The sequence below is a fragment of the Coloeus monedula genome, assembly GCF_965178545.1.
Source record: "Coloeus monedula genome assembly, chromosome: 3".
NCBI classification, from domain to species: domain Eukaryota; kingdom Metazoa; phylum Chordata; class Aves; order Passeriformes; family Corvidae; genus Coloeus; species Coloeus monedula.
Window position 1 is genome coordinate 21721274 of NC_138783.1, and position 12504 is coordinate 21733777.

Genomic DNA, 12504 nt, shown 5'->3' on the forward strand with positions numbered 1-12504 from the left:
TGCTTCTCCACGCCTTGCTGAGACTTCCATTTAAAACTGTTGGAAATACTGCAGTGTTGCTGGACTGTTGGTGAGGAGTCAGTTGATGCCTTAGGTTTTAACTTTCATATTTTTCAAATCCTGTACTCCCTAGTGTGTATCTATGAAGTTCCTTGTAGCCTGTTAACTTCTGCTCTCTAATGCTAGGTAGACATTACAAAGCTTCTGTAGGCCTGCTCTCCACCCAGACCGTCCTAGGCCCAAAATGTGTAAACCAAAGCCTCTAAAGGGGGGAGCAAGCTTGGGGAAACCACATCATTAACTGAGGCTTTAATTGGAGAATTAACTCTGATATGCAAATGAACCAAACCTATAAAAGTGTGAAGAACCCGTGACCTGTTTTCCACCTTGGGGTCTGTCTTGAGAGTAGCCTCTGGCTCCCCAGGGTGCACCTTTGAAGGCCCTTCAAATAAATACCTACCTTTATTCCCTTATTCTTGTCTAGTCTCTGTTTTTAGGTGGCCTCTTGAGGCATCACAGTGGCTGAAGCTGTGTCCTTCAGAAACCACCTCTTGAATGGTCACTCATTAATGAGGTCATGTATTCAGAAGATCAGCCCCTGCCCTTCCCCACCAGCATCAAGCACATCTTTTAAACATGATTTGTAAAGTAATCAGCTGCTGACCCTTCAGTTGTGCATATTCATTTCCTTTGAAGCTCAAGTCCTAGTAAATGTCAGTCTCAGGATTTAATAGGAATCAGTGTAGAATAAAAGTTTTTAGCAAGACAACACCCACTAAATGAAAGATATAGTAATGGAGAGCAGCTGTGCTCAAGGAAGTGCACAGACAGGACTTCAGCCAGGCATTAGCTACAAACCGAGGTTGTCACAGTGTCTGTCCCTATGAAGATCATGGATTGATGCTCTCAGCATTAGCACAGTGCACCATCCGTGTGAACATGAATAATGTCTTTGAAGAAACCTCCTTTGTTTAGAAAATGTATCAGCAAACATCCATGGGCACCCTGAGGGGCTGTGCTTCATGCAAGATGCTGACAAATATGTAAGACTTTAAGGACAGAATTGTTAATGCTCTGCTGAACCATATTGTTCCATCAGGCAAAGAGCCCTTAACAACAATGGCAAGTTTTCGGACCATGGAATTTTAATCACCTTTTTAAGAACTTTGACTTTCTGTAGACATGAGAAAGGACGTTCCAAAGAACCTGTTTGGATCTTCATTGCCATTATATGAAGTTAAATGGCGTGTCTGCCACAGGGTGCTTTTAAAAGACTTCCTAGTTGACACAGTGACCAGGGAAAGGGAAGTCAGCAGGAAATGGAGGAAGAGAAAGGCACAGAAATGAGTGTAGGTGTTGCCATTAGGGTCAATATTGTTGGGTAGGTTACCACAATATGAAAGGCCAGAAAGCAAACTTACTGGCAATTGGTAGATTTTGCATTTACATAGTATGAATTATTTGGGGGATGTACAAACATATTTCATCATAGGTACATTGGAGGAACAGTCTAGCAGTGTAAGGCTTTTGGCTGAGGCTTGATTCCTTGTGGCAAAGACATATGAAAACTTTTTTTAAAGCATGTGATCACACCTGTACAGCAGCCCTGTGTTCAAGGTTTCAGGCTGGGAGAAAAGGATGGAATTGCAATTCAGAGATGTTACCTTCATTGAATTAACCCATGTAAAGTTTCTTCTACGTTAATTTTTGTTTCAGAAATGGTAATTTACTGATGATGGATTTTATGAAGTTGGGATTTCATCAATATAACTAGTGGTTGTGCTGCAAACATATATTCTCCCTTTGCTGTTAAAATACATCAACAAAAATATTTTTTCCTTTATGTTTTCAGATTCCTGTTTTTTGCCAGCCAATGATCTCAGCCACAGTTTTTCTTCATACCTGAAGGAAAGTGAGTTAAAATGTTGGTCTGGATGAGATGAAAGTTGTATGAAAAATATAATTAAGACAATATGATTGCATTTTTTTAGATGTAGCTCCAAATACTGTTTATTATAAAATATTAATCACTTTAAGGCTTTAAAAATTTTTTTTATGCAAGGTCTTGTTTTTCTGGCACTTTTTTACTCTATAACTTTTTTTTTTTTTTGTATCAAAAATGTTCTAGGCTTTCTTTTAATTGCTAGGGATTATTTGTCAGTAATTTATTGTGGCTTCATAAGTAGGTGTATGTATTATCTTACAGTAAAAGTCCTGCAGCTGTCTGCTGACATGAACCAAGAGAATTTTTATTCTCTTGTATATTTATATAGAACTTCTGGTCTGGTAAATGTTTCTTTGCAGTTGATTTTCTCTGATACAAACTGCCATGTGTGGCAAATGAAGACAATGGGCTCATCACCTTAAAAAACTGTTGATTATTAATGCTTGTCTAGTTTGTTCAGTTATGTGATATTTCTGTATTTTATTTATTTTGGGCATTACATTTTCCAGTTTCTCAGCCATGACTAAATGCAGAAGTGTTGCCAAAGTTCCAGACCTCATAGGAGTCAGCATGTGTGTTCTTGCTGCTGGCTACCATTCATCATGTACTCTAGCAATTTAAAACTGTGGCATGTAGTACTTTCTGTGTGTGTGTACAAGGGCTTTTCCGTTGCAGTCTGTCCGAAGTGGGCAAAGCTCCGCAGAAACCACGAGGAGAAGAAGTCGGTGGTGATGCTGGTTCTCTGCAGTTCTGCCCTTCGCTCCTTGGAACTCATCAAGTATGGCAATAGCAAATGTTGTGTTGAGGTTGGCAGTCGGTCAGGAGTTTTGTCTTGGAACCACAGGCAAAAAGGCAAAACTGGGACACTGTCCTCTGCTAGCCAGCAAATTCACTGACTCAAACTGATGCAATATCCCTGCCGTCTTTAAACTCTGGGAGTGTGGTGTTCGGTTTTGGACTGAAGTAATGCTCAGTGCTTCAGTTGCCTGGGAAGTGTTACTTTTGTTAAAAACCAAAAATGAAGTGTAATGGGTTTGGGGGAAACATGGAACATGTTATCCTTGGGAACAGAGTAAGCCCATAAAGCATCATGATCCACCACTAGAAATCATGGCTTTGCACCAAAGGCAACGAGGATATGGCATTTCAGGGCCTCGGCTGTCAAGCTGTGTCTGGCCTGAGTGCCTCCAGATCTGTGTCAGTGTTCTCAGCTGGCTCAGGCTGGCAAAACTGCTGGGCAGAGATGACAATTTTCGGCGTGCCCTGTCCCTATTTTTTCCCCTTCTCTATCCTCGCCCTTCTCACACCAGAAGTTTTGATGGCTTTGGTGAATTAATGTATACCTCACAGATTTCATGGTTGTCTTCTGTGTCTTGACCCTACTTCCTGTGATTACCTGTCAGTACAAAATGAGATGGAGAGTTGAGAAGTTTGATTGCATGACACAGATATAAGCATAGATAAGGCAGATAAGTGCCAGTTGTGCATGCAGAGACTAGCACCTGAAACTTAGGTGGTTTAGATGTATACAAACCTTTAGCTTTGCAAATTAAAAATTCAGTGCACTGCAAGATGCATGCAGAGCAAGCTGTCTTAAATGACATTCAGAAAATACTGAGTATGTTCATCTCCTGTTTGATGAATATGGAACATAGAGTTGTTACTGTGTGCCAAAATGGAGTGTCAGGAAAACAAGTCAGCGTTTCTAACAAATGAGTTTTGGTTAACTGGAATTTGGACAATCTCTGCAGTACAGACAATGTCAGCCTAGGTTTTCCCAGCAGCCACACTGCAGGAAGATTGTAAAATGTAGATTGGTCCATTGATCCTTCCTTTTGTGCACACACACTCATTTTCATTAATGCCTCTATCTCAGTAACTGAATTATTTTTTAATTAGGATTTGGTAATTAACCAGTTTTGAACTAAGCTAGCTGTGAAAGCACAGGCCATAATATTAAATATTATCTGAAAAGCTATCTAAACAATATTGCCCCCTACTGATGTCTTCCCTTGTGTCTGTCCAGTTGTTCGGCTCTGTTGATAAGTAGCAAAGAAGAATGTACATAGTGTTCAGAGTACAACCAGTGTTCACTGGGGGACTGTGTGTGTCTCAAACATATTGAGAAATGCCAGTTAGTTTTTCTTTCCTCATGTGTGGTCTTAAGCCCAGCCCTGATTCTTGCATTTCCTTGTTCATTTTTTTTTATTGCTAGGTCAATGACAGCCTTTAAAGGAGATTGCAAAGTCCTCAAGTTGTTTGCAAAGCACATAAAGGTAGGGAATTTTAATAGAGCAAGTAAACAGCTAAACAGTGTGATACCATTTTCTTTTTAAATCCTTTGGCAGTAGTGCCTTTCATACAGTGTTCATATGAAGTTCCTTCCTTTAGGTAGTGCTTTTGGTAACCCATTGCTGCAGAGTGAGGAATTTCACTAAGCACCATTTCCAGTAGCTCAGGTGCAACCTGTGCAGAATGTAGATGCTTGTGCACATGCTGAGTTTGAATTTTCCACACTCCCATGAAGTGCTCATTCAAATGCCTGAAGGCTCACACACATAGGTCTGTGGAAACAAATGCCTGGATCCCCAGTATCCATACCTGTTAAAAGCACAAATTATGGGGGTGTTGGGAGTAATAAGTAGACACTTAACCTTTGATGTAAATGCTGTCAAACACATAAATGTCATTTACTTTATTTCACCTTTTTCCAGTATCTTCATCTTGAAGGACTTCAGTGTTAATTCAAGTTTGTCAGTTTTCCAGAGAATTTGTTTAAATGCTGAAGGAATCTTACTGTTCTCACCTCCAAAAATAGTTGGTGCAATAGCAGGTTTTCAAAGTTAAAAAAGATTGAACTTCTAGAGAAGTGTGATGCCCAGCTGGCTTGTTACATTTCTTAAACATTCTTCCAGATATAATCATCTGACAGTTTGAAGGACAAATATCATTTGTTACCTGATGGTGTTCTAGAAAGAAATACAATGATATCTTGAACTATTTCCAACTCCTTGAGAAGAAATTTTAAAATAACTGTGCGTTTACTGTGGTTTTTCTTTCTCTCTTCAAATTAGATAAAGGAACAAATGAATATGTTGGAGAAAGGTGTGTTCCACATTGGGGTTGGAACTCCTGGGAGAGTAAAGGCACTAGTGGAGCAAGGTAGGAGAACAAGAAGGGTTTCCTCCCTAGGTATCTTATATTTAGTCTCATGAGAAGTGAAACTTCAACTGGTTTTTTTAGGTTGACATCAATATGTGGATTTGGGTACAAAACTATACAGTTCTGTTTCTCCACTCCTGCTATGTCAGTCAAAACAAGGTCAGGGTTCTAGTACTTTGTTTTATGATCACTTTAAGCTGGCAGAAGCCAGTATTAGCCGAGAAAGGCAGAGTAATGCTTCCTCTAACCTGCCAGTCAGTGCTTGCTTATGCCCCCCTTCTTGCTCCCTGGGCAAGCCAAAGTCTGTTTGGCAGCTCAGTGAAATGACCCCAATTAAAACAAAACCAGTGTGCACACAAAATCAGGTAATGAGCAGGCAGAGGTGGGGGACTTCCTCTTTTGGCAGGGATACTGATTTATGCTGACTTGAAAGTGATTGCAAAACCATAGTGTGAGATTTAAAGCTCCAGGAAACCAAACACTGCAAGTGGATCAAAAGGAAGTAGCGACAGAAGTCACTGTATCATATGTCACTCTGAGCTCAGTGTAAACTTTGTGAGGGGTGGATGAAAGATCTGCTTGCTGATTTGGTCTTATTTCTCATTTGCCTGTAATAAAATTGATTATTCTATATAAATCTTATTTTCCCATATTCTGAGTATTTTTACTTACTCAGTAGACAGTATGTACACAAAGAAAAAGAAACAACAAAATGACATGATAAGGCAATTCTTTCCATTCCTCTTATGCAAGACACTGTCTTGCTCTGACTGTGGTCTCTTGGTCAGGGACTGGCTGTAGATTGGGTCTCTCCTGTTCCTTCCAAAAGGGTACAGGAGTAACATAATTTTGTTGCTTCCACCAACATTAAATTGTCAGTGCTCAGCACATGAGCACATTGCCATGAGGGTGGTGAGGCACTGGAACAGGTTGTCCAGAAAAGTTGTGAATGCCCCATCCCTGAAAGTGTTAAAGGCCAGGTTGGATGGGGCTTGGAGCAACCTGGTGTAGTGGAAGGTGTCTCTGCCCATAGCAGGAAGTTTGGAACTGTATGATCTTTAAGGTGCCCTCCAACCTAAGCCATTCCAATTCTCTGTTAGGTGGAGGCAGCTTATGGCATGGACACAAGGTGTGTCATTTTAGCCCAAGCTCTAGTTCTTTTTTGACAGTTTAGTGTTGCAGTGCCAGGTCACTTAGAGAAGGGAGAGGAATCAAAACTGATGCCAAAAAATGGTGGGCATCATGTAGAAGACCAGGGAAAAAATAGGAGAATGGCTGAAAAGCAAGTTCAGAAAGGACCTTTGTTTTCACCACCATTTATTTGAAGGATAAAGGACTTCTTCAGCAGCACCACTGACCTGACTCATATTCACATAGCACCCAGTCTCCTGTAAGTTGCTGAACACTGCCTGTCCCTGTGAACATCAATTTTCAGGTTAGGGTGCTTGTAACTTACCAGTGGCATCAGCTGCAGAAATTCAACTCCTGTGGTTTCATCAAGAGGAAGCTTGAGGAATTACTTTCTGGCAGGATGTTAAGCTCTTGACAAGTCTGGCAACAGTAGTTGTTCTGCTTTTGTGTTTATCTTCCAAAAAGGCATGGGATTATGTGGCTAAGGGAGTTTGCAGTGTCAGTGCATTAGTTTTCCAACCAGCAAATGTAGTACTTAAGTGTTCAAAGATTAGTTTCCTTGGAAACAGACAGCAAAAGATGTAAAAGCCAAAAATCATTTTGAGAAGCACATGTCATATTATCCTGGTACTGAAATTTGTGTTGCCTTTTTAGATGGCCTGTGCTTGAACTCCACAAAATACATGATTCTGGATTGGAACTGGAGAGATCAGAAACTAAGGAGAATGATGGATATCCCTGAGGTATTGTATAAGCACCTGTATATATTATATTCTGTGTATTCATTACTTTTGTTTCTAGTTCTCAGGTCTTGATCAGTAAAGTTTTTTTTCTGTAAAGCCATCTTCAGTGGTACAGAAACACAAGGAAGTCAACATTGACTGACAAGTCTGTACTCCCAGGTCTCAAAATTATCTCCTGAAAAAGAATTTTTCCTTTATGGTTGCAAGTCACAGCTGTGACTTCTGTGGTTGTGCTGTGAGTTTCCCGTTTATGCTCGATGGATGTTCTGCCTGTCCCCAGGAAGTTCCCTCAGTAGGAGGACTTTGTAAAGAGTCCTAGACCTCAACAGGTGAGATGGGCATCACCAACTGTGTGAAATTTAACAAAGGGAAGTGCCAGATTCTGCACCTGGGATGGGGCAGGCGTGGATGTACAGACAGACTGGGGGATGAGAGGCTGAAAAGCAGTGCCATGAAAAGGGACCTGGGGGTCCTGGTCTAGAGAAAGTTGAACCTGAGTCAGCAGTGCCCTGGCAGCCAGGAGGGCCAACCCTGTCCTGGGTGGCATCAGGCAGAGCATCGCCAGCCGGACAGGGGAGGGAATTGTCCCGCTCTGCCCTGCACTGGGGCGGCCTCGCCTCGAGTGCTGGGGGCAGTTTGGGGTGCCACAATAGAAGAAGGATATAAAGCTATTAGAGACCTGCCAGAGGAGGGTAATGAAGATGATGAAGGGTCTGGAGAAGAAGTTGTATGAGAAGCAACTGAGGTCGCTTGGTCTGTTCAGCCTGGAGAAGAGGAGACTGAGGGGAGACCCCATTGCAGTTACAGCTTCCTCATGAGGGGAAGAGGAGGAGCAAGCAGACACTGATCTCTTCTCTGCAGTGACCAGTGACATGACCCAAGGGAATGGCCTGAAGTTGTGTCAGGGGAGGTTTAGGTTGGATATTAGAAAAAGGTTCTTCACCCAGAGGATGATCGGGCATTGGAACAGGCTCCCCAGGGAAGTGGTCACAGCACCAAGCCTGACAGAGTTCAAGAAGCGTTTGGACAATGCTCTCAGACACAGGGTGTGACTCTTGGGGTGTTCTGTGCAGGGGCAGGAGTTGGACTTGATCCTTGTGGTTCCTTCCAACTCAGCATATTCTGTGATTCTGTAAAAAGTTTCAAGTTTCCTCAAAAACTAAACAAAACTGTGGACAAACATCTACATTTCTCCACCTGAGAGTAAGATAGCATCATGTGAGTAAATCTAAAGACAGTTCCCTTGTTTTTTCTTTTCTTTCTTCTCTTTTTTCTCTTTTTTGTTTTTTTGACAAGAGGTAGGGTGCAAACAATTTAGAGCCATCCATCATTTGTACAGTTCTAAGATAATTCCCAGTTCTTTTCAGTTCTGTAATCCAGCTTTCATATTTCTTGCTAACAAGCAATGTTTACAATGTGTTGTGGGACATCACCTATTTTTAGCCAGATGAAGAGGAAGATTCCTCCATTAGGGCTTGTTAAAAAGCTCCCAATTTCCAGCACAGTGCCTTTAGGTTTTGTACATTTAGAGCAGGCCCATGCCTGGAATCTCCAGGGAAAAGGACTATTTTTTACATATAGACATTAAGCTGTTTCACAATTGAAACAAATTATCAGTCATTAATCCATCGATGTACTTGTCTAAGTATTTGAATGTGCTGTATTTTACAGCCTTGCATACACAAACCAAAAAAATATACATTGCAGAAATGAAGTAGCAAAAAAAACCCCTACCTTTGCTTTTTTGGAGGCAAGGAGGCTCCCTCTTGTGGTAAATACATAAGGCTTTTTTGTATGGTGCTTGACCTCATCTGTGACTTTTTTAAAGAACAGAAAACATGAAATCACAGACAGTACAGTACAAACTCACAGGCAGTACAAAAGGTGCTGATGGGAGTGGGATGGATTTTTTTAAGTCATCTGAAGTCAATATCCATAAAGTAGACCATAGGTGATCCGCCTCAAAAAAATGAAGATTATGTTGCTAATATTTAAGTTTGGGCTACTGCAAACCTGAACTAATCCTTTCAGCTCACTGTAGGCAGCATCATAGCAGTTCTGTGTGTCTATCTAGGAATACAGGCCAAAAATTGTGACTCCAAGTCTATTTTATTAAGGCAAAATCCTAAGGCTATCTTAGCGTAAAAAGTTAAAGCTTAGTTCAAGTTAAACCCAGGTAAGTAAGAACATTACACTGTCATATATTGTGTTAGGATAAGCAATAGATATTGATGTGTGATTGCAGAATAGTGAATATGTAATTACAGAAAGGTCTTCAAAGTAACTTGACTCAAGTAACACATCATAGAGGAAGGGTTTTGACATCTTGAGCTTTTTAAGTGGAGTATCTTGCAGGTATTTATCCCACTGCAGACATCAGGCAGATTCCCAAAAGTTATGTATATGGAATGTCAACAGCGAAAGATACCCAAATAATGTTTTGGTGATAAAGCATCTTAACACTACATATAAACCAATGGGATGTTCTAGCAACTTGTGAGCTTCAGATATGGAATACAGTCTTCGCCAGCTTTTCTAGTTGGATAAAAAATGTCAAATACATGCTATGAATAGTTGTACGTTTTCTCAGAGAGAGGAAATACAGTGCCAATGACAATTTAGAGAATTGGCTGTTTGATGTACTAAGTTCTTTCATCCCTGTTAGTTATAGAGGCAAAATTGTACACTTAAAATTAGAAACTCAGCATACTGGCCTATTTTCAGAGCAAACCCCAGTTGTCAGTAGTTTCTTTGCATACTTAAGGTGCAACATTGATACATTTCATTGTATTTACACCAGAAAGCAAGAACAGCTGGAAGCACATGTCCATTGTCCTTGCTGTTTTTGTAGTCACCTGATGTTCAGTGGAGAATTATGTACACAGTGGTATATTCTGATAAATATATGAATTTTAAAAATGGTGGATCTTCCCACATAACAGTTCTGTATCCCATCATATCCACACAATGGATGGTGTCCTGATCCACTGCTCTGTCAGCTGCCTCAACATCTCATTAGTTAATGCTGTTGGGTATTTTCATTCTCTGTTTCTGTCTCCCACTTCATTCATCCCAAGCAATGGAGAGAGAAGGAGATGAAAAGAAAGCTCCCAAAGAAACCTGAGGAGGAATGAATGGGTTTATCAGACTTTGTCTTGGCACACCGGAGTTGTAGTAAAGCATAAAGGTCTAAATAAAAATGGATTGTATACTTTCTGATCTGACCAAAGGACAAGCTTCCTGCTTTGAAAGCTTTTTGTACAGAGCTTGATGGCAATACAGAGCTGTCTCAGCTCCTCAAAGTACTTGTTTGTAAGATTCAAGTGATTTTTTTTTCAACAAAGCCCAATACTGTGTTGTCTGCAAACAGTACACACACCAAGCCTTCAGTAAATTTGAAAATATGGAAAGTTTAAGTTTCAGACTTCATCAAAATAAAAAGGTTTGTGAGAAATGGACTTGTGATAGAAAGACAACTGTTTTCACCTTCATGTAGCACATCCAGTGTGAAACTGAGGCTGGCCAGGCTTTCTTACATCATTTATTCCTCTGCAAAGTGGAGGCACAGAAGGATATAATCCTGAGAGAAAACCTGCAAACAAGTTATTTGTAAGTGGTAAGAGGGAGCTATAAGGAAACTCTGGACTAACCATGATGATAAAGAATCTTGTGTTCCCTCTGAAATATGTAGTCAATATTTACTCTGTAATACATTTGTTTTATCTTTAGATAAGGCATAAGCTACAGCCATATCAGTGTCATAAACCAAAGTACTTTGTATGCAGCACAGGCAGACCTGACCTTCATGCTCATTTTCATTCAGGTGTCTCAGACACAGACATGGCTGTGCCCGTTGTACTGCCCTTGATCTACTTTATGCCAATGGTTACTCTGGAAAGTCCTGTGGGGATTCTGTAGCCCAGGATGGGCTGTGGCATGCTTTATCAACTCTTTGCCAATGACAACCTTTCTGTAGCCATGGGACTAAATGGGACTTCAGGACTGCAGGGCAAATTCTGGGGGTTTCAAAAAATGGAAACATTCTAGAGGACCTTGTATAGGAAACCCTAATTTCTAGTCCTATAGTAAGGTGCCTAAGTAAATAAATAATGGTGTCATTATCATAACCTTTTATTCTTTCTTTGATTTTTGTTTTCTTCAGATAAAGAGAGAAACAATTGACCTACTGGAGAAGAGTATTATAAAGCTGTGCAGAGACGGATCTGTGAAGCTGGGACTCTTTTAATGAGTTTACCAACAAGGAAGTAATTTGCAGCTGCATTTTACTATTATCCTGTCTGCAACTGAATTTTGACTTTTCAGAGGTCTCTCAATACAGAATGCACATTGCAACTTTTTCTGAGTTTTCTTTTAATAAAAACCCAGAAGCTTTGTTTGTAGTTCTAGTATTATTTTTATTTCAGGAACAATGTCATACTGAAATTAGAGTTACACTGCTTTCACCTGCTAGATTTACTACTATATGTCACCACTATATGTCACTAGTAACACTTTGAAGATGAGCAAACATGGGTGTGAAAGACTTTTCACAACTCAATTTTCTGTTCCCTCCCTGTGCTGTCCCAAATGAGACGTGTTTCTCTCATGAGAGTGATAATCTAGTTCTTGCCCTTGGGGGGTCTTTGAAAAAGTTGTGTGAATTTCAGTAATAGGTCAAGAAGGTATTTTTCACCTATCTGTTCTAGAGCTGGCCAAATGCTATTTTTTTGCTTTTACATGATAAATTATCTGTATATTATACTGGGACTTTATTTTGGTTAAACTGTTGAAGAGTGCAAAAAGTATTCTTATGTTTGTCCATTTAATTTAAAAGGGGGTGATCTCTGGGTGATTCTTTTGTCATTGTGGACAGTAGGGAATGGATGGATTCTTTTTCAGAGAACAAGATGAATAGAGACGAGGAAATCATCGGTATCTTGGAAAGCCATTGATCCAAACTGCATATTTTAAAAATGAGTTGTCCTTCTGTGATAAAGAGCACACAACCTTTTTACAACCTTTAATCACATCTCAGTCAATAGCAATGAATGTAACAGGTTAAGAAATTTGATTCAGTCTTCCAAAGCAATGTTTTCTGTCCAGTGCTGTCTGAGCACCTGCAGTCCTCCCCAGTGGAATTCAGCACAACTGGAGTAGAACTCCTTTCATTGTATGCCATGCCTGTTAGCTGGGCAGCTATGGAAGTGAAGGGAGAGGTAACAATGCATCTGATATTACACAGAAATTCCAGTATAGCTGACAGTATCCCTGGAAATGAGTAAGACATAAAAAATCCCACTGAGTTGTGGGGAAGGAAAAATATATCTAAGCTTTTCAAGGAGGAATGAACTGGACACCCTGATCAAAGTACACAATCATTTGATTGGTACAAACTGATCATGGAGATCCAGGCACAAATACAGAAAGCAAGGAAGAGAGAGATCTAGTTAATAAGTAATTCCTCACCATAATGCAGGCTAGAACAAACAATAGTCTCCCAACAATAAAGACAGTATCTCAGCT

General features: G+C 40.3%; 1 protein-coding gene across 2 annotated transcripts in view; it reads left to right on the plus strand.

Annotated features, from left to right (window-relative positions):
• CMSS1 (cms1 ribosomal small subunit homolog) overlaps positions 1-11381 on the plus strand; it is a 33352-nt gene extending 21971 nt beyond the window's left edge. For both annotated transcript variants that reach the window (XM_082278577.1, XM_082278576.1), the window contains exons 5-10: positions 1853-1912; positions 2621-2723; positions 4161-4221; positions 5020-5107; positions 6893-6981; positions 11144-11381. In XM_082278577.1, coding sequence (XP_082134703.1) covers positions 1853-1912; positions 2621-2723; positions 4161-4221; positions 5020-5107; positions 6893-6981; positions 11144-11227 — 485 coding nt within the window. In that variant the 3' untranslated portion in view covers positions 11228-11381. The remainder of the gene's footprint in view (positions 1-1852; positions 1913-2620; positions 2724-4160; positions 4222-5019; positions 5108-6892; positions 6982-11143) is intronic.
• The last annotated feature ends 1123 nt before the right edge of the window (positions 11382-12504 follow it).